The sequence below is a fragment of the Budorcas taxicolor genome, chromosome 6 (genome assembly GCF_023091745.1).
Source record: "Budorcas taxicolor isolate Tak-1 chromosome 6, Takin1.1, whole genome shotgun sequence".
NCBI classification, from domain to species: Eukaryota; Metazoa; Chordata; class Mammalia; order Artiodactyla; family Bovidae; genus Budorcas; species Budorcas taxicolor.
In genome coordinates, this window is record NC_068915.1 from 2,817,695 (window position 1) to 2,843,340 (window position 25,646).

The following is a 25,646-nucleotide window of genomic DNA, read 5'->3' on the forward strand; positions in this document are numbered from 1 at the left end:
TAAATCAATGAAAGAAAATATTTTAGTTGTATTTTTTTCTCTGAGAATTTTTGTTATATTCACTAAGGGTAAATGTTTCTTTGTCCACTGTTTCTATCATGATAAATTTAAATCTTTAATTCTTAAAAGGTATGGAAAGGGCCATTTCTGTGTATTAAACATATTTTTATGAGCTCACTGATGCATCGATTTCCTTGGAATCTAGTAGATTGTCATCTAATCAATATTCAGGACTTAAGGCAAGGAACTAACTTATAATTGTGAAATACATTCAATTTAACTAATGAAAGCTAGTTTTTTAAAAAAAGTTACTCCAAAGTATTTGCATGCACAGAGTCAATTTCTCAGGGAATTCAATTATAACTTTGAGGTGCTAAGAGGAAACTATAAACATTTCATAGTCTTCTGACGAGCACTGTGCTACTTAAGTAAGCAAAACTCTTTCTTTTTGATGCCCTAATAATTAAAGCACTAAATATAAATCAGTGACTGATGCCAGTTTTTTTCTCAAAGTAATTTTTCATGGTAAAAATACCTACATACTTACATGTGACAAACATTCATATAGTTATATAATCACATATCACCTATGTGTTTGTATACTCATCATTTGTCAGAATACCTGGATTGTAGCTAGGTTTTATCCCAAATTAATCATGTGGTTTTAGACATACAATTTTATCTTTTTAGTCTTTACTTTTTTTGTCTGTAAAACAAAATATTTTGACTAGCAGATCTGGAACTCCCTTTCATTAGGCAGGAAGTTAGCTGAGAGCAAGGAGAGGTGCTCCTTCAGCTAAACATCCAATAGCCACCTAATCCCCACCCCCACCTAGCAATTTACTAACCCTGCCCTAACATACCCCCATCAGTACTCCAAAATAGTCAAGAGGCTGGAAAAATTCCCCACAGGCCTTCTGGCAGGACTTTCCTTACTCTGAGACATGCCCACACTTCACACTATCATGTACTAAAGCAACCTTTGGTGACCATTGGATTTATTAACTGCTCAAAAATATTCCATGAATACATACATCTAGTTATAACAGACTGAGTTATGGGAAGGACATGCTACAGTAGAATTTCTTGTTATATAACCTGCAGCTGTCAATCAAGACTGTCAATGAACAACTCCCTGGATTAGGCAAATGGCCACTGCCTTTCAATCTCTGTACCCCAGCTCTTCAGGGCCACTGCCTCCCTTGGCAAGACCCACCTCTCTCTTGAGGTGTTCTTCCGTTCTTTCTTTCTTTATTGTCAATAAACTTTCTTGCAACAGGTAAGGACTTAGGTTTTTTGCGTCCTTACGGAGAACCAAAGCCCATGGAGGAGGTCTCCACTATCACTTTGAACTCTGAATACCTATGCCATTAACAAGCACGCATTACAAATATATGGGTAGAACAATAGCTTATCTGGGTCTGCAGAAAAATTTGATGGTCATAAACATTATTTGTTTCCCCTTCATATTGGGTAAAGTGGAAGAAAAAGAAGAAAGAAATATTGTTGATACAATTTCCTATTATTTTTGTACCTTCTCTACCCTGCAACTGGTAATAACTCTATAGTAATATTTAATTCATTCTTAAAAGTTGTGGTGTTTCTTAAAGCAAATTATTTTATATCTAATTACATTATTTAAGACTTTTATCACAAAAAATATAAAAAATGAGAACATGAATTCCTTTAGAGACACAATATTCTATCAAAAAATTCACAAAAAGTCATATATTCTTCCCTTTTGTAGGTTAAAACCCCTCACAAAAATGTTGATAAATATCACCTCAATATCATTTTAAGATAAATTTCCATTTCTTAGTGAATTTTTATGGCTAAAATATTAAATCTAGTTTTAAGTCTAAATATGGCTTTGCTATATTTAAGTGGAAATGAAAAGGAAATAGTTTATTTATTTTTGGTATGTCAGTTTGTTTTTAAGTCTTTAAAAAGGATGTTTAGAGAATGGTTCAAAGCATAAGCTCAGAATCAAAAGTGGATATGGTTGAATGCTCGTCAAAAATCTATCTGTTACCACCTTCTTACTTTTATGTTCATGGATAATCCAGCTTTTAAAAGTATATTATTCAGCAAGTAAAAAAAGTTATGAGACATTTTCATTACTAGACATTATATTCATTTTCAAAGTCAACGAGGTCCATTACTCAAGCCTACACTGAATGGTGAAAGCAGAATTCAACATTTAGGAAAATCAAAAAGTTTAAGAAGAATCAAGAAGAGTCTATTAATCATATGTAAAAAAGGTATACATGTGTGATTCATATGTATAAAATGATAATAATCATCATAGGTACAAATGCTAAAGATATTTTTTAATGTTTGAGATGAACAAGTGGACTTGATTTGTGATGTTCATAATTTATATAGTCCTATCCTACTTCTCATTCTTCAATCCCTCAACAAAACTATTTTCAGTATCTTATGAAACACCAGATATTATTCTAGACTCTGAGCTTTAAGAAGTGAAAAGAAAGAAAGAAAGACAGAAAGAAAGAAGTGAAAGAGAAAAAGAGTTAGTGCCTTCCAGAGATTACAGTATAGCTGCAGATCTGTAGGATATATAACTGTCTGCAATATAGTGTGTTTGAAATAAACTCAGTGCAGTAGGAATAAAAATAGGAATATAAATACAAATTCAGCCCATGGGAGGAATCTGTAGAGATGGGAGATAGATCTAGGAGAGGGCTTTGTAGCTGAGAAGATACTTGAACTGAAGTTGAAAGAATTGGTGCAAGTTAAACCAGCAGATGGAGGGGGTGGGCAAAGTAAGGAATAGGGGAGAAGACACAGAGGTGATAAACAGCAACATTTGGAGACCTGAAGACAGCTCAGTTTAACCGAAGTTTGGGAAGTGGGTAGAGGATCACACTGAAAATGTTTGTTCAAAAGAACACTGTTCACACTTTTCTTGAAGGTTCTGGAGAGCAACTAGATGATTTCAGCTGAGCAGTTTTATCACTGAACTGCTGTGACAGCAGCTGGTGGCAAAAGGACAACTCAGTAGAGAATTAACTAGAGCTTGATGGATATAAAAGAACACATTTGAGAAATATCATGCTGTGAAATCAACGGCAATGTGTGACCAGTTGCCAACTAACCCATCACCCTTGAGGCCAGCTGAATCTAAGTGTGTGTAAGAAAGGGAAATGCCGGGAATGATCCCCAGGTTCTGGCTTGAGGGGCTGAGATGATAGCACGGGTTTGGATCACGTCCACTAGCTGTGCAGCAAGTTTGCCAAGGAAACCTGGGAGAGGTCTGCACTTCACATGGAGTACAAGAGAGTCATTGATGGCAGAGGGTACGACTATGCTTCAATGTGAAAAAATATAGATTAAGAGCTCTGTTAAATGTGGGAATTTCAGAGCTGATCAAGGAAGAGACAGCAGCAGGAAAAGCATGGTGCACAAGTTTTATTTGGCTATTCTTGAACAGGCTTGCATGACAGGGAAGTTTCTCTCAGCAAGACACCTCCCAGAGATAGCAGTATGGGCTACCACTTAGAAGGAGGATGGGACAAGGAAACCCCTGGGGAGAAGAAGAAAATAGAGAGTGGTTTAGAGACATTTAGAAAATGCCACTCACCAGCAAGATGGGGAGACTTGGGTCAGAAAGCTCTGAAGGGCAGCATCAGATGAGTGTGTTTCATTGCTGCAGGATTTGTCATTCATGGTTAGCAGATGTTGAGTGCAGTTTCTCAAAGTATATAAAGTAGGTAGGCTCTAAATAGCTAAAAATATATTTATTTGGACTCTATTAAAACAGTTAGATGTGTGAGAATTTGAGATTGGTGTGGTCTAGCATTGATGTCTTGGTCTGCTGTGAAGAAGTAAACAGTATAGGTACCATTTTAGGCTAATACTCAGTGGCCATCACTGGCTCATTGATATAACAGGATCCTAGGTAGAGAGGCACCTAAGAAGGAGATGGAAATGCAAATCCTGGGGAAGAAGGCTGACAAACAGCAAGTAAGAAAAGAGAACCACCTGAAGTGTAGTTAGTAAAGTCAAAGAAGAATAAAAAAGTTTGACTGTCCAGGGGTCAAACAAGACAAATGCATCATAAAGAAAGTCTGAATTCTGTCCCCAGGTGTAGTCATTGGTGACACAGGCAAATGGGCCGCTTGAGGCACAGTGAGAAGACTGGAGTGAAAGGCTTCATTCCTGGAGGAGTGGCCAAGACAGACACAGCAGCTAAAGAATCTCTGACAAGGGTGGACAAGGGCGAGGAGTTGTTTTTAAGTGTTGAGTCAAGAAAAGTGAGTTGTTGAACAAACTGGTGTTTTTGGTTATGTTTTTGTTGTGTAACAAGCGTCTCAGAACTTCATGGGAAAACAACAACTCATGGGATCTATGCTCATGGATTAAGTCCGTCAGCATCTCAGGAGAGGACAACGGCAGTAGCTTGTCTGTGACATGGTATTTGGGGCATCATCTGGGAAAATTCAGTGTGTTGGTATGACTTAATGCTTGGAGTCTGGATCAGCTAGGCTGGAGGACCCACTGCCAAAATGAAGGATGTGAAGGAAAATAAATACCCTGTGGTAAACAGCATTATTTCCTTCTTTTTATGGCTGAATAATATTGCCACCACATCCTTTTTATCCATTCTTCTGTCAATGGACATTTAGTTTGCTTTCATGTCCTGGTTATGGTCAATAGTGCTGCAATGAATATTGGGGTGCATGTATCTTTTTAAATTAATATTTTCTCCAGATACATGCCCAGGAGTGAGATTTCAGGATCATCTGGTAACTCTATTTTTACAACATGGATGGACCTAGAGATGATTATACTAAGTGAAGAAAGACAGACAGAGAAAGACAAATCTGATGATACCACTTATATATGAATCTTAAAATTTATGCAGATGAACTTATTTACAAATCAGAAATAGACCCACAGAAATAGAAAGTAAATTCATGGTTACTGAAGGGGAAAGAGGAGGTAGGGACAAATTAGAAGTCTGAGATTAACATATACACACTACTTGATATAAAATAGATAACCAACAGGGATCTACTGTATAGAACAAGGAACTATACTCAGTGTTTTGTGATAACCTATAAGGAAAAGAATCTCTCTCTATGACTCTTTGAGACCGCATGGACTGTAGCCCACCAGGCTCCTCTGTCCATGGGATTTCCCAGGCAAGAATACTGGAATGGGTTGCCATTTCCTTCTCTAGGAAATCTTCCCAACCCAGGGATGGAACCTGTGTCTCCTACCTCTCCTGCACTGGCAGGCAGGTTCTTTACTACTAGCGCCACCTGGGAAGCCCTCATAAGGAAAATAATCTCTTTCTTTCTCTCTTTATGTATATACACATGCATATAATTGAGGGCTTCCCTGATAGCTTAGTTGGTCAAGAATCCACCTGCAACACAAGAGACCCCAGGTTGATGCCTGGATCAGGAGGATGCACTGGAGAAGGGATAGGCAACCCCTCCAGTATTTTTGGGCTTCCCTTGAGGCTCAGCTGGTAAAGAATCTGCCTGCAATGCGGGAGACCTGGCTTTGATCCCTGGGTTGGGAAGATCCCCTGGAGAAGGGAAGGCTACCCACTCCAGTATTCTGGCCTGCAGAATTCCATGGACTGTATAGTCCCTGGGAGCACAAAGAGTCAGACACAACTCAGCGACTTTCACTTTCTTTTCTCCAACATATAACTGAATTACCTTGCTGTACACCTTAAACTAACACAACATTGTAAATCAACTCTACTTCAATTAAAAAAATACCCTAGTGGGTTTTACTCCTTTCAGAAAGAAGGGGCAGTCCACTGAGGCTGAGGATATGAGGTAGGAGGCTGGAGGAGAGGGGTGGAGAATTGAAATAGTTTCTAAGAGGAGAGGAATTGGGAGTCCCCAGGCCTGAGAATTTCTGAGTAACAGTTAAGGCTCAACTGAGATTTTGAACTTCTTGTTGCAATACTCTGCACAGTTGACTTATTTCCAGCAATATACAATACTAGTGAAAAGTGGTAGCTATACAGTTTCCTAGGGTAAGAAGGGTTGGGTTATACCACAGACCTTACTTGGATATAAACCTCATTCTATATTTATTGATATGTGTACCTGAGGAAAGAAAAGCTCTAGCTAAACCTTAAAGAAAGGGGTGAATGAGGAATAGTTACCCTACCGAAGTGACACCTGGGAACATTTCTTGCCACCTCTGTGCTCATTTGTCATATTATTTAAATGCATATAAATGAATCTTTCTCTTATTTTGGGGAAAAACTGCCCAATCTCAAGTTAGGAATTAGCCTTACTTCATGGGATTAAGTTTGATCTTCTGATGTGCTGTGTTGAGAAGGGGTCTAATGCCAAGCCTGGGATTTCAGGGGTGGGGCGGGATGAACAGAGAACTTTGTCATGGATGATGGAAGGTCAGTGGTAGTGTTCATCCTGCCCTTCTCTCTAGCTATACCTACTCCTGTTTGAGATACGAAGGGAATGGTAGTAATTATAATAAAAAGTGATAATAGTACAATGACAAAGCTTTTTTCATTATACCATGTAATACATACATAGCATTACACTTTTGTAAAATAACATTACACGTTTGTTGAATGTTTAAAGAGTGTCTCACAGGACGAAATCTGCAGAAAAATGTTCAAAGATTTACTAAGTAATTTTAAGATCATTGTCAGATAGAATTTATTCTGACAGAATTTTATAACAATGCTCTAAATTTGTAGCCTACTTCCTTGAGTACATTCCCATTTCAAATCAAGAGCAAATCTATGACCAATATTTGGTTTCTTCTATACTACGAAGATAATTGAATTGTCTATATATTGCATACTAACATTTTAATTAAACCAACTGTCACTTCTTTCTGCTAATTCTCTCAAAAAGATAGCTGAATAAAGTGATTGTACTGATCATTTGTACTAACCAATTTAGTCAAAGTTTTTTACCTACTATATTTTATTGGTTCAAAGATGAGGACTTTAAAAAAATTTTAATATTATGAGATTTAATTACAATTGATTGTATGTCATTTCTTTACTAGAAGCATTTTTTCTTTCTTGGTGGTCCATAAAATAACATTGCAACTTACATTCTATGGCATCATAGATTCAAAGAAAAGCAGAAGGTAAGTCACAGAAAGAAGGAAAAATTGGCATCTAATAATTCATAGAATAATGAACTGATTCACCAACGTACTTCATAGCAAGTTCTTTCCAAGTAGAATGTTCTTCTAATCAATATTACCTAGATTCTAATTTTCACAGGTAGTATTAATTCCTATCAAGATTTTTCTGTTGACAGCACATTGTTAGTCAACTACACTTCAACAAAATTAAATAAAAAATATTTTTCTGAATGATGTTGTGATAATTCTCATGTATCAAGACCTTACAACATTTCAGGAACCTTAACCTTTATAGCAGAAATTCATCAGGCAGCCAATAAAGTAATTACAGTGGGTAAATTCCAGAGTAAATATAGTGACGGACTTTTATCTAGCCAAGCAGTGAATCAGGGAATTTACAGCACCAGGCCATAAAGCTCTTCCAATTTTTAAATGATAAAACTAAGATCTACAGAGGTTTAAGGTGTAGATCCTATGTTTCTGTTTAAATGGTAGAACAAGACTGTTGCGTGAGAGAACATGAGAATAAGTCACTAATTTAATTCTCCCAGTCATGATTTATAGATCTGGCTGTTGTGAAATTTCACAAGATGCCAAAAATTTTCTCTCTCTAGCAAAGGTTAGGTTTTACTTAGCTTTAATCTCAAGTAGCAAAGTATGCAACTGACTGTTCACTTAATAGTAGACAGAAATGAAGATCTTTAACACTCATACTTTTTAATCTTTTTGAGAAATTGAGATTATTGTTTAACACATTTTCTGAGCAACTCATACTGCTTTGCTTATTTCAGATCTTCTATAAGATTACATTATAAGAAGATCTTATACTGTGCTTATAAGTTTTTTATTTCACATATTGCAAAGAGTCTTTAGTAAATGATATTCCTAGAAAACTGTATAAATCTGCTTCCATTCAGAGTTTCAAAACCTCCCTTTGTATCATAAAATTTGAAGTGGAAGAAAGTCTTTGAAACCAACAATTTTTCAAAGATTAGTATTTGACATTAATGTCTCAAGAATGCAGCTTTATAAATTGGCCTTGGTGGGGACACTTTATAAAAAATTAAGATGATTAAATACAATGGACATCGTAATTTGGGCATTCTTGCAGACATGCTTTTATTAGTATTCTTGGAAAATACAGAAAAGAAAGTGTCTAATGACTCCAAATTATATTCTTAAATCTAAAATATTTGCTGATATAGCAAATTGTTTACATAAAAATTCTTAGAGAATTAAATTATTTCACCTGTAATTCTTGCAGCAGAGTAAAAACAGCCAATTTGATGATGAGGAGCTGGGGTAAATTTGTTTCTATGAACAGAATGTGACTTAAGGGATGGAGTAAACAGAGAGTGTATACAGACCTAAATGAGTTATTTCTCTTTAAACAATTGAAACTCCTTAAGTGTCTTATATTTTCATCCTTAGTTTAGAAAAAAGAAAGTATAAATACCATTTTACTATTCTTTAATCATTAGTGGGTTTTTTAAAAATATGATCATATGTATTGTTATATTTATTACCTGATGGTGGTATTTTGATTCTTGGTCATAATCCCTTTCTAACTTTATAAAAATACAGTGCTCAGTCATATATGACTGCGCCCCATGGACTGCTCACCAGGCTCCTCTGTCCATGGAATTTTCCAGATAAGATACTAGAGCAGGTTGCCATTTCCTACTTCAGGGGATCTCAACCCAGGGATCTGACCCGTGTCTCTTTTCTCTCCTGCCTTGGCAGGCGAATTCTTTACCACTAGGCCCACTTGAGAAGTCCCCTTATAAAAATATACCTAATGACAAATATTTTAGAAACCTTTTTTGAGGGGGAGGAACTACAGAGATTATTTATGTAAATAATGAGATATAATTTCTATTGAACTTTAAATAGTGTTTCATCAGTCTAACGATTAGAAAGATAAAACATTTTCCAACAAAGTTTAAGTAATTCCATTTGTCTTGGAATTTTGTTCTGTTTGTAGTTTGAAAGCAGATTGCAATCGTAGTTGTTATAGCAATAAAGCTTGTATGTATCTCCTAGACCGTGTTCTGTATCTTTATTAGGAAGACTTTTTATTATTTAAGTTTGATTTGGAAGAAGTTGTAGTCATCTACATCAATAAACAGTGTGTGTGAGAGAGAGAAACTTTGGCTTTTCCAAGTACACTGCTGCTGCTGCCGCTAAGTCTTTTCAGTCGTGTCCGACTCTGTGCGACCCCATAGACGGCAGCCCACCAGGCTTCCCCGTCCCTGGGATTCTCCAGGCAAGAACACTGGAGTGGGTTGCCATTTCCTTCTTCATCCAAGTACACTACAACTACGTAAAACATCTGAGATCATTGTATCACAATTAGCCTGAATGATCAGGCACCAGGATGGCTTTGCTCCATCAATGCACTCTATGTACATTGTATTCTTTTATTCTTTCATAGCATTCCGCACGGTAGTAGATTAAGTACCTAGGAAACGGCACTGACTCTTTCTGACCCGCAGGAAAATGTTCCATTCCTCATGCTCCCCGAAAGGAAAAGAGTAGCTCGATGCTGGGAACACATCTGACTCATTGCATTTTCCTAGCGGAAAAAAGAAAGAAAGAAAAAAAGATAGAAAACCTTCAGAAAAGCCAGTCCATCTTAGCTGAGATTTGCTATTTGTGCTTTTTTAAGGTCTTCTCTTTGTTCGCTGTTAAAACAAACTCCTGGTCTGGCGTAAGAAACAACCGAACATCACAACAGAGGCGAGAGATACAGGAGCGGCGCAGTCGGGATGGGCTTAGGGCCCGCTTCCCCGGAGCTGGGTTTCTCTCGGCTTCCCGCACAGCCTCGGCCGCGAGGTGGCACCGACCGCCAGCGACGGCGCGCGGGCGGGACCTCAGCCGGGCGCAGCGCCTCCCTGCCCGCCCCTCCGAGCGCCGAGCGCGCACCCCGTCCGGGGCGCGTGGACGGACAGTGCGCGCGGCTGTCCGCGCTGCCTCTCGAATTCTCCGGGAGCCTCCGGCGAGACCACGGAGAGGGTGCGGGGGGCTGCGGCGCACCCGGGCTGTCACGTGTCTGGGACTAGGTGGAGCTCAGCTTCAGGGGCGGCTCTTTGCTTCCCCACCGATCTTTAGGATTTGTGCCGGAGAAACACCCGCGATCTTTCCACTCCACTCCACTCCGTTCCCTTCCGCGACCGTCCTTTTCGCTTTAATAAACGCGCCAAAAGACGGATCCAGCAGAGAGGGTAAGTTTCAAGTGTACACTTTTGAAGGGACTGACTTTTGAGAAATCTCTCACTGATGAGGTGAAGGATGAGAGAGGAGGGAAAGGCTTTTGAGTCTCGAAATGGGGAGCTGCGGGCGCCCGGGCAGCTTTCCGTTCGGTCCCGCGCAGGCGGTAGCAAGATGCTCCATACCACCCCCACCCGGGACCGCTGCGGTGTGGGGTGGACGTCGGTTCTGTATGGGATTCGAGTGCCCCTCCTCTGGCCATGGTGAGACTGCGTCCCCCTTCCTTCGCTGCCTTTGACATCTTTCGCGAGCCTCCGCGGGGCGGCTTCGCTGGGCTTTTGCGAAGGAACGCGCCGCTGGGACAGCGGGAGGAGGAGGGCTTGCGGGTTCGCCTCGGCCCCGCGTTCTGCTCGTGTTGGCGGGGAGCCGCCCCGGGCCAGGTGGGCGCCCAGCGCGCCGCCTGGGTGGAGCCCTACCCCCCGGAGCCGGCCTCTTCTGTCTGACGCCGCGCACTGAGACACCCTGTTCCCTACTTCCGAGTTTCCAGCATCCAACTCTTGAGCTCCTTTTACACTGGTGGTGGTGGTGGTGGTGGTGGTGGAGCGCCACTGGGTAGGAAATTGTGGATGAACTGGGGATGGGGGTGGCCAAAGTGGTCCATTGGTCTCCAGGTAGACTGGAGAGCGGAGAATGTTTTAAGGACTGATGCCGGCTTGGATCTCTGGGTGGGTAAGATCGCCTGGGAAGGGAATGGCTGCTCACTCCAGTGTTCCTGCCTGGAGAATTCAATAGCCTGGGGAGCCTGGTGGGCTACAGTCCATGAGGTCGCGAAGAGTCGGATGGGACTGAGCAACTAGCACTTCCACTTTTCCCGTTGGGCCAGAGAGAACTGAGTCTGGGCTCCGCTTGCTTGTTTCCGGCCGTTGTGGATGTTTTCTGCTTCGCCAGTCTCATCGTTATTGGTAGAGACATCTCCAGACAAATGGATGACAAGTGTGTCTGTGTGTGTGTGTGTGTGTGTGTGTGTGTGTGTGTGCAGTTTGGGGCAATTCACCTAGTTACACAATATGAAAAAGGTGGGCGCTTAAGCGTGCCGACCGCAATTTTGATTTAACACATCCCATTTGTTCTTTGATAACTCAGGAAAATCTAGGGGAGGGGAAAGTGAGGGAATGGGTTTTGACGTTCCTTTATTTTTTCTTTTGTTCTTTTCTTTTTTTTAAGGGCTTTCAGATGTGCCTTCCCACCAAGATCCCAGGGAAAGCATAACTTGCCAGGTGGCACACGGGCAGGGGAAGCGCAGAGCTTTCCTGGCTCTGCCTGAACGGGAAACCCCAGAAACAGTGCTGCTTCCCCGGTGAGAGCAGAAAGCTGTCTGCCCGATTGCGTTGCATACCGATGACCAAAGACCTACTGCTTTTCGGGGGGTGACTACTGCCCTATTAGTCTTTCCTTATTGTTATACGGCAGCTGTCTGTTGAGCAAGCCCTCCCGGAAGGGAAAAAAACCAGAATTATGTAACTCACGTCCATGAACTAGCAATAACTTCGCTTATTAACAGAGTTAATTTGGTAAGTAACAAGGCTGATGCTTCTTTTCCAAAGACTAGGGAGTTGAGCAGCCAGTTTTGAATAAATGATAAAATGTACCTGAAGCAGACCCAGAACAGCAAACCGTGAAGGCCAGTACTCTAACTGTAATGGAGAAACATTTCCATTTGGAAGGGGGCTAATTTGCCAACTGGTGATATATGTAGTGTGTCTGTTTTGTCCCTAGGTGCACACCAGCTCTATTGAGATTTAACAACCATTCGTTTTTATTTTGCGGTGTCTTTAGGTACCTATTTCATTTTAGAGGTGTATATTGGAATAATAAATATTAAAACATTTTCTTTTTCAAAGATGATGTATGTAAATTCTCAATATTGTTATTTTTTGACAATTATCATCCTTGAGATTATGTTTAGGTAGGCTGAAAATATACCTCTTATCTAATGCAGAACCGTTTTACACAAGTAGAATGACATGCACTTAGCAAAGGAGTCTTTTGAATACCCTAAAAAAATAGTTTTCATTTTCTATGTAGCTAAAGTGACTTCAACTTAATAAGAAAACTGCTATTCCTCAACGGGTATGTGTAGCAAATATAGTTTCAAAGGATATAAATTTCAAATATAGATTCAAAGATCATGTCAAAGACTGGAGTTTCAGTAGATTTAACCTAAATTCACCTGCAAGAAAGCTTTGTAGCCCATAAACTGCAATAATTTAATGTGGTTGCATTAAGTCCCATATGTAGTGACTTTTGTCAAAGTCAAAATTAAATATAGATGTAAAATAGAGAAAACTGTATTTTTCTTTGTTTTCACTGCAATCCTCTTGGTGCCTCCATTACCTGTTGCCTGGATTAATGCACTAACCTCTAAATGAACCTACTTCTCTCTCCCGTCTCAAGTCCTTGAAAACAGCTAGAGTAAGAATTTTGAACACTATGATAGGACGTCACGTCTTTACCAGAGACTCTCCGGCGAGTCCTCCTCTCGTCTCAGAGACAAGTCAAAGACTGCCCCTGGAGTCACACTCTGCAGTCTGTTTCTCGTCTGCTTACCCTCCACCTACTGCCCCATAGTCCCTCCCTTGTTAGTTTCACTCCTCGTCTGCTCGCACCACACCCACTCCAGTCGTAAGGATTTTGGCTGTGTTTTCCATGCGGGCTGCCTCCCTGAGGCGTCTGCCTGGCTCCCTCCCCCACTGCGGGGTCTTGGCTCATAGCCCTTTTCTCAAGCAGTCAGACGCCTTCCAAGCCACCCAGCAGCAATGCCCTCCCAACAATCCCAGGTCCCCTGCCTTGCTTCTTTCTTCTCCACTGCACTTACTACCAATCTTGTCTACTGTCTCTTTTACTGATTTATTGTTTCATGTCTTTCTCTGTCCATAAGACTAGAAACCCATTAGGAAGGTTACTGCTGTTTCCACGAAAACCACCTCTGACACAAAATTGTGTCTGATAAATATTTCTTGGATGAGTGAATTCTCTTTCAGAAACAATTCCTTTTTTAATTTTTCACGAAGTGGAACATCCCCCACACCTGACCTAGTAAAATGATTCTTTTAACTAGCATCCATTTTGCATGTAAAAGGACTCTGATAGTGTAGATAAGGAAGTCACCTTGGAGTCCACATCAGCAAACAAAGAATGCTGGGCCGTCAAGCCACCAGCCACTGCAGCTGCCCTGAACTGTGTACCCTGAGGAAATTCACACAGGAAAGAAGAGGATACTGGCCCTGACAGTGTTTCAGTGAGCCCAGACTCGTGTATAGAAATGCATTAAATTCATTAACTTCAGGTGTCTTGTTTTCTTTAAATCACAGTAATATTTTAATGTTCCAACTACCTGATTTTTGTTGCAAAAACGCCTATATATGCTGGCTCCTCCCTTAGCTCTCTGGAGCAGTCCCGCAGAATGATTTGAGAGGGTGTCTACAGGGTGTGAGTCCTCAGTGTGTCCACCAAATAAAACATAATTCTCAGCTTTTACGTCATGCATTTTTTCCAGTCAACAATAGAATTCAGCCATTGATGTTAGTATTAACTCACATAAAAGCTTTCCATCCAAGTGTCTATTACTTCATCAGCCATTTTTATTCTAAAGCTGATATTTGAAAGATATTATGAAATACACATAATATCTACCTTCAAGAGAGAATATTACGATTGAGAGGAGCCAATTAAGATTCAAGGGACTATATAGTGCTTTGAAAGGTGGTGGGTAGAATTTGGATGGATGATGAGCAGCAGCAGAGGCAAAGATGCAGAAGCTATAATGGGCTGGTGCCCTTGGTGACTGTGAAGGGACTGGCCCTGCTGGGACAGGGCATGCCCTGTGGGGTTGTTAGACCAGGAGTGAGGGACAGGGTGGTGGTGTGCAGGTGTCAGGCCAGCCCAGGAAGCGCAGTGATCGCTGCGTCGCATGCTTCACCAGGTCCTGTGTGCTGATGGGGCCGTGCAGAGTTAGAGGATGCAGTTTCCTGTCATGCAAGTTCTACCAGTAAAGGAAAAGTCAGATAACTGAGCCGTAATGTTAAATACCCTTCCAGCAACTTGACTCTGAAGTATGATGAGAAATTTTCTTGAATTCCTAAGAGAGTAGCATTGAAGTGTATACACTTTGCTAGCTGTGTACAACAGCTAGTAGGAAGTTGCTGCATAGCACAGGGGGCTCAGCCCGCTGCTCTGTGACAATCTAGAGATGTGGATGGGGGCGTGGGAGGGAGGCTCAGAGGGAGACAATATATGCATACATATGACTGATTCACGCTCTTGTACAGCAGAAACCAGCACAACATTGGAAAGCAATTATCCTCCAGTTAAAAATTCTTTTTCCTGAATTCTTAAGTTCAAAATTTCCAAATAATTTTTAGATTAACACTTGCTTCCTCTCTGTTCATTTTCAGACACTGATAGACACAGATATCCTCTCTCTTTGGTATACTTGAGAGAAAAGTGTGATACCAAGGAAGTTCAGGAGTCTTTCCAGGCTGCTGACAGAGGAGAGAGTTTCTATAACATTCACACTTGGTATCATTCCACTGTCTTTCCTAGCCATGATACTTTCATTCTCATTGCATGGTAGCAACCTTTGTTTTATTCTTCAGTTTTATAAGTTGTTTTATAACAGACAGCACCTCATATTCTAGAAAGCAAAAGCACTCAAGGAAAGATTCAATAGTGGCACCACTTAAAAGGCAAAAACATATTTCATTCATGAAATTTCTTATCTCCTTTTCAACGGAAGTAAATCTGCATGATTTTCTTTATTGTTCTCATGGAAGAAAGAAAAGCACTGCAATGCCCTTTCTTAACACAGGCACAATGGCTTGTTAATTAACATAAAACCCCCCATGTCGTTTATTTACTTAGTAATCTAAGGAATATCAGAGATTTTTTTTTTAAGGAGGTTTTAAGGTCTACACGACTGTTGTCTGTGATTTGTTTTATTGGTAAGAAAAGAGTATTCCTATTACAAAACGCTGTGAAAGATCAAAAGTACAACTAAGATTTACATCTCAGCCTTGTATCTGTATACAGTCTAGTGGGGAGAGAAGATATTTACATGAACAAAACCTTAGAAATCCATAGAAAGCTTCTGACATGTTAATAAAATTATTGAATATTTAAGTCAGAAATAACTTCAGAGTTACCCCAGTTGAATCCCCTTACACATCATGAGGACTTTCCCAGACTTTCTAGTGCAATTACAAATTATGTGCGGGGAACAGTTTGCAGGCAGTTTGTGCCATTTGATTAAACTCTTGTTCCTCATAAAGATGTGAAATAGTTTTAATATAATCCACTTCCCTTGGTCCTGCTTCTAACTTGAGTGGACATAATATTCTGAACCAGAAGCCATGGACCAAATGCTGCCCATTCAGATGGGAGAAGATGTGTATATGATTCCTAGGAAGTCTTTTCTGGATTAAACATCTCTTGTTCTTTCAGCAGTCCTTCATAGGACAAAGTTTCTTGGTGGTTCACTGAATTGATCATTTTCCTAAGGTACTTGTGCCAAATAGTCCTCTCTGAAGAGCAGTTCAGTGTATGATGGGGCTATTGCTATCAATACAATTTGATAAATTCTTTTTTAAAGTAAGAGAAAGAATTAGGTACATTTTTTTTTGTTTGTTTTCCTTTGTTAGTTTCATATCTGTTTCATATGTTCTAACCTGTGCATTGTTTTTTTAATATGTTAATAGTCCTACAATGTTTAGGAATGTGCTGATGGTCCTTTATGTAAGGCTTATAGGCAGGAGATTTATACATACTTTACTAATGCACAGACCACTACATTTTCCTGAAACTCAATACATAAGTACATTCAGTTAAAAGTATTAGTAGTGTTTTCAAATTGTTTGCACCATTTCTACTATATTAAAAAAGATGTATATATATATAGAATACATTTTGTTTATTTCAGTGTCTTCACTTTAAATTGTACTATGAATGAGAACTTGTTGCAACTGCCCTCAATAAAATTAATAAAACAATGGTCATTTTCTCTTTACAGATTGTTCAGTTCAAGGGAATGAAGAATTCAGAATAATTTTGATAAATGGATTTTAATATAGAGAATAAAAATAAGTTGAGTCTTTGTCCATTTGTCTAAAGTCATCTATAACAGCCAAACCAGTCAAAATGAATTCAACATCATTTTCTCAGGTGGAGAATCATTCAGTCTATTATAACTTTTCAGAGAAGAATTCCCGGTTTTTGGCTTTCGAAAATGATGATTGTCATCTGCCCTTGGCCATGATATTCACGTTAGCACTTGCTTACGGAGCTGTGATCATTCTTGGGGTCTCTGGAAACCTGGCTTTGATCATCATCATCTTGAAGCAAAAAGAGATGAGAAATGTCACCAACATCCTGATTGTGAACCTTTCCTTCTCAGACTTGCTTGTGGCCATCATGTGTCTTCCCTTCACATTTGTCTACACGCTGATGGACCATTGGGTTTTTGGTGAGGCAATGTGCAAGTTGAACCCCTTTGTGCAGTGCGTTTCCATCACTGTGTCCATCTTCTCTCTGGTCCTTATCGCTGTGGAACGGCATCAGCTGATTATCAATCCTCGGGGTTGGAGACCAAGTAATAGACATGCATACGTAGGTATTGCGGTCATCTGGGTCCTTGCTGTGGCTTCTTCTCTGCCCTTCCTGATCTATCAAGTATTGACAGATGAGCCCTTCCAAAATGTGACCCTTGATGCGTTCAAGGACAAATACGTCTGCTTTGATAAATTTCCATCAGATTCTCACCGGCTGTCTTATACCACTCTCCTCTTGGTGCTACAGTACTTTGGCCCGCTCTGTTTTATATTTATTTGCTACTTCAAGGTAGGAAAACCTTTTCCCCTTAGCATTTTCATTTTTACCTTCTTTCCGCAGGAGTACTCATTCAGTGAATGGTTCTATTTGAATTCTTTATTTTTTCCCTCTTGTAGATATACATACGCTTAAAAAGAAGAAACAGCATGATGGACAAGATGAGAGACAATAAGTACAGGTCCAGTGAAGCCAAAAGAATCAACGTCATGCTGCTGTCCATCGTGGTGGCGTTTGCCGTCTGCTGGCTGCCTCTCACCATCTTCAACACTGTGTTTGACTGGGACCATCAGATCATTGCTACCTGCAACCATAATCTGTTGTTCCTTCTCTGCCACCTCACAGCCATGATCTCCACTTGCGTCAACCCCATATTTTATGGCTTCCTGAACAAAAATTTCCAGAGAGACCTGCAGTTCTTCTTTAGCTTTTGTGATTTCCGGTCTCGAGATGATGACTATGAGACCATCGCCATGTCCACCATGCACACAGATGTTTCTAAAACATCTCTGAAGCAAGCAAGCCCAGTCGCACTTAAAAAGATCCACACTGATGATAATGAAAAAATCTGAACCTGCCATAGCATTTGGTCCCAAATGATTGACATCTGCTTAAAAACAAGCACAACCTGAATGGACTTTCATTACCTGTTCTCTTATGGAATGGGATTGAAATCATTTAAGGAAGGCCAAGATTTTCTTGTGTTGCTTTTTACTGCTTTTGTAGTAGTTGTCATAATTATATCTGGAACAAAATGTGTGGGCGTTAGAAAATTTTGGCAATAGCCTTGACCAAACATCTTTGAAATGCTTTTTTGTTAACTTATGCATAGAGTAGAAAGGCTTTTATATTGTATTTATTAGAAAGAAATTTCATTAATATATTTGTATAAACTGACTTTAGAAGCTCTGTACCTGATGTTCTCCCTCCACTGAGCCACCCTGGCTCAGTGAGATTGTTGGTAGATCGGACAGTCCTGCTTAGATGAGATTGTCAATAGGTTGGGCAGTCCTGTGCAGTATACACATCCCTTCAGCCTGTTACATGTGACTGACACCTTGCAAAAGCAGCATTCAAGATGTCAGTGCCTACTCTGAGATCGTTCAGAAGTGACTTGCATTGTTTTTGAAATTTTAAGATTTAGTTTGCTCCTAATTGATTATCACTTCAGATGAAAAACTGCATTTAAAAGTACTCAGTGGTGAGTATCATGGGGCATTGGGTCATCCACAAGAATTAAGTGGGAAACCAGTCCCCTAACCTCAATACTATTTTGGTTTCTGACAACCAAAGGATTTCAGAGTATAACAAGTAAATTAGTATTGCTGCATAGAGTTGGAATATATTTATTTGAATGAATGGTCAAGAGGCTTCCGTTCTTCATGGACTGTTCAGTGTTTGTCAAGCCTTCTGGCACAAATAAATATATATGTAACTTTAAAGCATTTATTTCTAACTTATATATGACCACAAAGTGTATTTTCTATACGTCAGTGCCTACATAGTTACTCATTTTTAATGTTCAATGGCCATATTTCAAAGGGCACCAAGGTGTACAGAGTTGAAAGACTGTCTACCCTGCCTAGGAGGGGTAAATACCAGAAAACTGAGGTCATTTCCTGTACCTCATGTTAACTTATGTGAACTGTGTGCTTTGTGGAGTCTTAACATCATGCACTGTGTACCAAGGCATTTTGTCACATTAATATATTGATACTCATTTAATGTACCCTGTAATCATGATTGAGCCTCAGAATCATTGAAAGGAGAGATATTTTTAAAAATAAGCATATCTTTGATGTATTATACAAAATATTAAATGTGTCTGATTTTAGAAGGGCAGACATTTTCTTTACTAAAATTGTTTCTCTGTTTTCTGAACAGTCTCTTTTATGTCTCTCTTTAGCTTCATTTTTTGTTTTTCTTTTTTGGTCCCTTGTCTTCCCTCCTGTGAAGCCTCCTCTATCTGCTTGCCAATAAAGCATTTTCTACCTTGTGGTATAACCCTTGGTGGTCCAGCCTCTCTCCCTGGCTTTCTGAAGCTTAATGAAGACAGCGACTGTTTTATAAGATTCTGTGTCCCAGTGTATTTAGCAAAGTGCAAGCAAGTACACAGAAGGTTTTTAAAATTTTTTCTTAAAAATGAATAAATAATGGTCCAAATCCTTCTTTCTCATTTATTATTGAATTGACTTTACATGCTGAAATTTTATTGGACTCCTCCTAAGTTCTTTTTTACCACAGAAGTGTTTTTTCTTTTATTATATCATTTTCATTTCTAAAATAACCAAAATGACACTTTAGAAACTTGCATGATTTGTAAGACAAATATCAGTCTTTGCATTGAATGTTAATATAAATTCAAATTATAGCCGAAGAATGAATTTTAGTTAACTGAAAACAATTCTAAAACCATCATTTAATGCATAATGAAAAATATCATCTTTCCTTACCAAAACCTGGAATTTGAAACTAACTGGTGTTTTCTGCCTTGGGGGACAAATGGGAGATTTTGTCTTTGTCTACTTAGGTGCTATGGAAACAAATAGCTGCTTGAGAACAGCCCAAATATGCAGGTGCTTTTTTGTCAGCACATTTGCTGAGATGCCATTTCTAGACTCTTCATTCAGCTGTATAGGCTGCTCATTCTTTAGCTTTTCATAAATAATGAACTAAATACCAAATTATTCTCTTTCATCCAAAGATGTCCATGAGCTAGTAGTAAAGTCTAAAATCAACCACAGATCCATTGTGATTCAAGAAGAAATAAACATTCATGTTAAACACAAATCATTGAGTTTTCCCAAACTCAAGAACAAAAATCAACTGCTGGTTTAGTACAAGAGCATAATTATAATGTAGCTTATATAAAATAGAGAGAAAATGATAATAGTGAGGGTTTCAAGCACTTAGCCTAATCAAGTAGTATATCAAGTACTTAAGTACGTGTGAGGTTGTGTGACTGGTGTGACCACTTCACAGAAGAGGCAACCAAAGCTCAAGCTGAAATATCTGAGCCCCACACACTGATCAGCAGATGCAGCAGTAACCAGGCTAAGGTCTGGCCAGTGTTATCAGACCCATCAATGTGCTGAACTTTAGGAAGTGATTTCTCTTTCCCTCCTTACAAGTAACATTATTAAGGCATAACAATGACCTTCACCTTCTTTGTCATTTCAGTTGCAGAAAGGACTGACATGGAAGAGGGGAGAGAATATGGCCATGGTGATTATTTGTATCCAGAATTCCCTTCTGAGAGAATTCCATTTAAAATAGAACTGGGTTATTCATACCACCTTTATTTCTTTACTGTTGGCTGGATATTGTCATTCCCTTCTCTACTCCACAAATTTCCAAAGATATATACGTGCAATGCACATTTTACCATACCTTCAAAATTCGATAACCAGGTAAATATTTATTTTGACAAAGTATTTTTCTATGAACAGTAAAAGTGGTAGAAGGAAGTAAGTTTAAGCTGGGATCTCAGGGATCACTGGCCTGGTTGAGTGAGTTTAGAGGTAGCGCTATGCCTTTTTTTTTTACAGCCAGGATTGCTTGCAGCAATCAGAGATTCTCCTGGAATGTAGTTTCTCAGTGAAGCATGATTTCTTTCACAGTCTCCCTATTTTCTTCATCTACTTCTCCATGTGGTCCATCAAATAACACATTACACTTAAGAATTGGAGCCCATGAGAATGAGAGCATAGCTTTCTAGGACAAATGGATAAGATTTCTCAAATTGCATTTAATGATTCCTTTATTAATATATTTGTGTGTGTGTACATGCAACACATTGTATGGGTATGAATATATATATTAAACATATATTTCTACAATGGGCTTATTTTCATTGCTATTTTTAAATTTCTAATAAAAATGATCACATACATAGCACTTATCACAAATCATTCTTATAATACCACTAATGCTTTCCTCACATATCTGAAGATAAAACTGAGGCATGGAGATATTATATAAATCATCTAATGTTGCTCAGCTGGTAAATGACAGCCAGGATTCTAATCCAGGCAACTTGGCTTCTGAAGAGGAGCCTTTGACCTACACGGAGAAAGTTTCCCACATGCCAGACTCTGCATGATTCCCCCACCTCTGCATCCCCTATCTTTCCATTCCTGACCTGTATTTCTAGTCCACACTGACCCTAATCCTAAACAACATCAGAAAGGTTAAAGTTAGATATTTTCAAAGCCATCCTCTGAGAGCTAACATAAATCCCTAATTATGGTGATTCAAGCCCAGGTGCAGAGCTGAGACACAGATCTCCCTCACCCAAGGATTATCAATGCAGACCTGCTTTCATGTTCTCCAGGTCTTGCTCTCCTCCGCCCTCCTGATCTATACAACCCCTAGTCTTTCTGGTATCCCAGCTTGAGTCATCTTCTAGGATCATTTTACCAATAAGCATGTTGAGTTGAAGCCTGACATCATCATATAAGGTCTCATGAGTGGAGTCCTGTTACAAGGACTGTACCTACGTGACTCCTTAATCTTGAATCCTCCCTGGGAGAGAATGTGAAGAACTGTCAATTAAAATTGTTGACCAAGGGTGAACAGTATTTTATTAAAACTGTTTTTTTAAATTAAATCTTCAGTAGTTTATACTGAAGCAGTTTTTTGATGGAACTTTACAACTGCTCCTTCACTAAGCAGAATTACATCATGAACTGTGACTTTTGACATTTTTTTTAAAGCAATTATATTTTATTATACTTATTCTTTTGTCAAAAGTAGCATTGCCTAAAGTTCTGTTTGTTTATCATCAGAAATGAAAACTGTGAGGGTCATCTGGATTTCTGGGCAATCTTTCTCTTTATTGTTTATTGAGATATAATTGGCATACTATAAAATCAACTATTTAGAAGTACTTTCCAGTGGTATTTTGTATATTCACAGAGTTGTCCAATCAACATCATTATATGATTCCAGTTTTTGTTCACCACTCCAAAAAGAAATCCTAACTTCTGGTCTCCAGTCTGGTAAGTAGAAGCTTAAAAATTGTCACCTTGTCCTAAGAAGTAAAAAACTGAGCAAACTGAAAACCAGAAATTCTCTTTAGATCCATCAGAGAAGTGAGGTCACTGAGCAGACTACTGGACCCAAATGAAGAGACAAACAGATGCAGAGAATCACAAGTTACTGGAGAAGAAACTTCTATGGAAGCAGTAGGGGGCAAAAAAAACAGGCTTCCCTAGTAATGGACAGGGCTCAGCTGATGAAGAATCTGCCTGCAATGTGGAAGGCCTGGGTTCAATCCCTGGCTTGGGAAGATCCCCTGGAGAAGGGAACAGCTACCCACTCCAGTATTCTGGCCTGGAGAATTCCACGGACTGTATAGTCCATGGGGTTGCAGAGTGAGATACGACTGAGCAACTTTCACTTTCATTTTTGAGTGGACAAATCTGAGAGTTAAAAACTCCAGTCATATAGGAGGGGAGAGGCACACTGTGTTGTTTACCATCAGGAGCCTAACTGCACTTTTACAGTGAATATTGAAGAAAAATATCTTGTGCTTCTAACAGGAGGTGAGGAAGAGGAACCATTTTAAAATATGCCAGAGCATTCTATACTTCAACAAGGCCTGCTCTTTAGGAGAATTATTTTATCAGAGCCTAACCTGCTGGATTTTTATCAGAGTCTAACTGGCCTGGGGGAAGGGTAACACCCACTTCCAGTTACCTTTCCTCTCCCATAGTAGAGAAGGGATGTATCCAACACCAGCCAAATGTAAGCATGTACCTGTCCTAAGAGGGGCAAACAACCTGAGGAGAGCTTGTGAAGTTCACATTACAGAGACTCACTCAAAGAGTGAGACCTAATCTTAGGACAGTTGAGTACATCCCCTCTCCTCACAGTTTACCTCAACATCATTAAAGGCTGTTTACCAGTTACTTCCACCCATAACATCCAGTTAAGAAAAAATTACAAAGCACACTTGAAATAAAAAAAAACATAATTTGAAGAGACAGTGCAAGCAACAGAGTCAGACACAGACATGGCAAGAATATTGATATTGTCAGACTGGCATTCAAATAACTTATTATGATGAATATGCTAAGGGATCTAATGAATAAAATAGAGATCATGCAAGAACAGATGGTGTATGTAAGCAGAGAGGTGGAAATTATAAGAAAGCTTAAAAAAGAATTGCCAGAGATCATTAACACTGTAAGAGAAATGAAGAATACCTTTAAATGTTTCACTTCTAGACTGGACACTGAGGAAAGCATCTCTAACCTTGAGAGTAAGTCAATAGAAACATCCAACATTGAAAAGCAAAGAGAAAACAAGACAAAATAAGCAAGCAAACAAACAAAAATTAGAACAGAATATCCAGGAAATGTGATTACAAAAGGTATAACCTATGTATAATGGGAATATAAAAAACAGAATAAGAGAAAATGTAACAGAAGAAATATTTGAAACAATAATGAGGGAGAATTTCTTCAAAGTTAATGTCAGACACCAAACCACAGATCTGGGAAACATGAAGAACACCAAGGAGGATAAATGGCAAGAAACACACACACATTCAATACTATACCTAAGTATATCATATTCAAATTAAAAGTTGAATATGAGATAGGTCATCGAAAAAATGATGTAGGTCATAAACTCAGATCTGTATACATAGAGGAAGAACAGCAGAGAACAAGTAAGTTATTATAAAATAGAACCTTTTGTTTTTCTTATTCTAACATATAGTAGTCTGTTAAAAATAGTAATAGCAACAATAATAGCAATAATTATATCTATATAAAATACAAAATCATTTACACAGTTGCAGTTATTATTTTGTCTATGTATGTAAACGTACATGATTGAGTACATAGCAGTATATATCCTTATGCATGAACACATTTATATATAAGTAAAGTGAGTGACAGCAATGTTACAAAGAACAAGAAGGAAGAATTAAGATTATTTTGTTATTATCACCACATCAACAAAAGATTTTAAAAAACACATGATCATTTCAATAAATACAGGAGAAGTGTTTGATAAAATTCAACAAATATTCATGATAAAAATTCTTGTCAAACTGAATATGGAAGGAACATATCTCAACACAATAATAGCCAATGCAATATTCAACAGTGAAAAGCTGAAAGCCTTCTTGCTAAAATCTGGAACAAGACAAGGATACCAACTCTTGCTGCTGCTGCTACTGCTGCTAAGTCACTTCAGTTGTGTCCGACTCTGTGTGACCCCATAGACGGCAGCCCATCAGGCTCCCCGTCCCTGGGATTCTCCAGGCAAGAACGCTGGAGTGGGTTGCCATTTCCTTCTCCACCAACTCTCGCTAGTTCTATTTAATATAGTACTGAAAGTGCTAGCCAAACATTCAGATAAAGAAAAAGAAATAAAGTTATCCAACTTGGAAGGAAAGAGGTAAAACTGTCATTATATGCTGATGGCATGATATTCTAAAAGACTTCAGGCTTTAGAAAACCCGAAAAACTTCACACAGAACTACTAGAACTGATAAATGAATTCAGTAAAGTAGCAGGATTCAAGATTAACATACAGAAATTGGTTGTATTACTTTATACCAACAATTAAATATCAGAAAGAGAAAGTAAAAAGAAGATTGCTACTATAAGATACTTGAACTACGTATAAAGTAGATAGTGCTATTTGAGTGTGGACTTGGATTAATTGTAAATGTGCATTACAAACTCTAGGGCAGTCACTTGGTAAAAGTTTAAAAATGTACTATAAATAATACGCTAAGAAAAAAGAGAAAATTGAGTCATACAGAATGCTCAGTTAAATCCAGAAATGGCAGTAAAAGAGTGGAAGAATAAAATAAAGAATGAGAGAAACAAGTAGAAAACAGTAAAAAGTATAGTGGATATTAACTATATCAATAATCACTTTAAATGTCAGTGGTCTAAATATACCCATTAAAAAACAGAGATTGCCAGAACAGATCAAAAAAGAAAACAAGATCCAATTATATGTTGTCTACAAGAGACAGATTTTAAACAGAAAGATAATTTAGGTTAAAAGTAAGAGAATGGTAACAAAAAACAAATGGGCTAAGGACTTGAATAGACATTTCTCTGAAGAGAAAATACCAACTAAAAAAAATTAGCAATAAACCCCTGAAAATATGCTTAATATTACTAATAATTAGGAAAATACAAACCAAACCTACAATAAATGGTGCCTAATATCATTGGGATGGGTACTATAAAATAATAATGATAATAAAGTGTTGGCAAGCATGTAAAGAAATTGGAGCCCTTATGCACTGTTAGTGGGAATATAAATAGCTGCTGTGGAAAACAGTGTGGTGGCTCCTAAACTTATTAGAAATAGAACTACTATATTATCCAGTATCCCATTAGTGGATATATACTCAAAGCGATTGAAAACAGGATCTAAAAACAATTTGTACTCTTATGTTCATAGCA

The 25,646-nt window shown here is 38.7% G+C and overlaps 1 protein-coding gene across 1 annotated transcript; it reads left to right on the forward strand.

Moving 5' to 3' along the window:
• The first annotated feature begins 16,518 nt into the window (after positions 1-16,518).
• NPY1R (neuropeptide Y receptor Y1) lies at positions 16,519-17,777 on the forward strand. The gene is made up of 2 exons (XM_052642265.1): positions 16,519-17,217; positions 17,325-17,777. The coding sequence occupies exons 1-2, from the start codon at positions 16,519-16,521 to the stop codon at positions 17,775-17,777; spliced, it is 1,152 nt and encodes a 383-aa protein (XP_052498225.1).
• The last annotated feature ends 7,869 nt before the right edge of the window (positions 17,778-25,646 follow it).

Bases quoted from the DNA above. Each gene is read 5' to 3' on its own strand.
- NPY1R (XM_052642265.1), top strand. From the start codon at position 16,519: ATGAATTCAACATCATTTTCTCAGGTGGAGAATCATTCAGTCTATTAT. The intron at 17,218-17,324 runs GTAGGAAAACCT...TCCCTCTTGTAG, and splicing joins TATTTATTTGCTACTTCAAG to ATATACATACGCTTAAAAAG.